General features: G+C 63.6%; 1 protein-coding gene across 1 annotated transcript in view; it reads left to right on the plus strand.

The window, feature by feature from the left end:
• LOC105304827 (myotubularin-related protein 10) overlaps nt 1-1,683 on the plus strand; it is a 60,774-nt gene extending 59,091 nt beyond the window's left edge. The window contains exon 15 of the mRNA XM_023522695.1: nt 219-1,683. Coding sequence (XP_023378463.1) covers nt 219-1,008 — 790 coding nt within the window. The 3' untranslated portion in view covers nt 1,009-1,683. The remainder of the gene's footprint in view (nt 1-218) is intronic.
• The last annotated feature ends 405 nt before the right edge of the window (nt 1,684-2,088 follow it).

The raw sequence follows: 2,088 nt of genomic DNA on the forward strand, positions 1-2,088 counted from the left end.
GGGTCTCTGCTTTTTGGGGGAAGAGGCTGCACCTGCCTTTCTCTGCGGTGTCTGGGGCCCACGAAGCTCTGGGCAGCATCTGCGTCAGCCTGTCACTGCTCTGAGCCCGGGCGGCCGCCCTGAACCCGCCCCCCATCCTGCCTGTTCTTTCTAGAATCAGCCAGGTCTAGATTTTTTTCTAACCCAGAAATCTTAGAAATTTGCACGTAGGCAAATTAAGGAGCCAACATCCCGCCTCCCACCGTGGGTGGGCTAGATGCACGGCCTGGGCAGAGTCGAGGCCACACAGAGAGCGCTCCCTGGGGCGGGCACGCCGCCTGCGCAGCCACGGTGGCCTTGCCGCCGCCCCGCTGTCGCTGGGCGGGGAAGGCCCAGGCGGCAACGCCACCTCTGTCTCCTGTGCAGAAAACCTACAGCTCCACGCTCAGGGGGCCGCCACCCTCGCTGGAGAACGGGCTCGCCCGTGACCGGGAGTCGCTGCTGCGGAGAAACTCGCTGACGGTCAGAGGCAGGCCGGACGCCCCGCAGCAAGGCCACGGCCAGAGCGGAGGCCCGAGCGCCGAGCAGTTCTTCCAGGCGTGGTCGGCCAAGCCGCCGGACCCGCACGGGGTCCTCCTGCCCTGCCTCTCGGGAGCGCACGTCAAGCTGTGGAAACTCTGCTACTTCCGCTGGGTCCCCGAGGCCCAGATCCGCCGCGGGGGCTCCATCACCGCCTTCCACAAGCTGTCGCTGCTGGCCGACGAGGTGGACGTGCTCGGCAGGGCGCTCCGGCAGCAGCGGGCCGGGCCCCTCGAGGCCTGCTACGCGGGGCCGCCCCAGAGCAGGATGTACTTCCAGGCCAGCGGCCCGCTGGACGCCGCGGCCACCCCGGACTTCCTGTCCTCGTCGTTCCCCTTCTCCCCCGTCGGCAACCTGTGCAGGCGCAGCATCTCGGGGACGCCGCTGAGCAAGTTCCTGAGTGGGGCCAAAATATGGCTGTCCACGGAGACGCTGGCCAGCGAAGACTGAGGCCGCGGGGCCCGCACGGCGCGGGGCCGCGGGCTTGTCCTGCGGCGACGGCCACGGTCGCCTTTTGAGGCGCTCGTGGTCTCCACGCGAGAATAACCGCTGAAATTTGCACTAACGTTTCAGACCGCAGGTTACGCTCCTTCGCGGCGCCCGCGGAAGCGGGGCGCACGCCGCGTGCGCGTCCTCCGTCTGCCGATCGGGCCCCGCGCAGCTACAGGCGACATGCGGGCGGACGCTCCCGACGCGTCACCGCGATCGACTGCTCAGGCTTCGCCTGCCACAGCCCTTGGTCCCCCCGTTTCCTCATGCTGCTGCCGGCTCCCGGGTCCTCAGATCAGCATCCCACTCAGCGGGCTGCCAGGACGCCTCGGCCACCCCCAGCAAGGTGAGGAGCGGGGCCCGTGGCTTCCGGCCCCTCTCCGTGATGTCTGAGTGAACTCACCGGAGGCTTCAGTGTTCCCGCACCGGACTCTGTTAGGTCACTTCGTTTGGGACCGTAGGTCACTGTGTCTTTAATTCACACGTTTGCTCTTAATCTTCTTAGGACTAACTCAAAAATGATGCGCACTGGCGACTTTGAAAGCGTTTCCTGTCGGGAACACGATGAAACCCACAAGTGCCTTTGATGTTAACGTTAATGTATGAATAACAGTAAAACATAATTTGTTTTTAAAATTAGGGAGTTAAAATGCCACTGCACGTGAGAAACAGGCTTTTCGTACTAAGCTGCATACTAGGACTCGAGAGTCCCCAAAGCCACTTTTCTATACCTCGGTAAGTCAGTCCCAGAGACACAGTGTGCTTGTGGGGTGGTGGCTGTCAGTGGCCACCCTCAGAAACAGGGCTCCCCTCAGCGTGTCCCGTGAGGGGACCTGGCTGGCACTGCCCCCCAGGAACCACCTGATGGGTCGTGAGTTGGGTCACCTGCCAGAGACCACGGTGTCAACAGCAGAAGTCACCTTGACTCAGATCGAGGAGGCCACCAGCAGATAGGCGTGTCCTTGGTCTGGACTCTTGTCACCCAGCGTGTGCCACGCGCCAAAGCCACGGGGTCAGAGGTTAAGTTTACGGCGGAGGCGT

The sequence above is a fragment of the Pteropus vampyrus genome, unplaced genomic scaffold, assembly GCF_000151845.1.
Source record: "Pteropus vampyrus isolate Shadow unplaced genomic scaffold, Pvam_2.0 Scaffold355, whole genome shotgun sequence".
NCBI classification, from domain to species: Eukaryota; Metazoa; Chordata; class Mammalia; order Chiroptera; family Pteropodidae; genus Pteropus; species Pteropus vampyrus.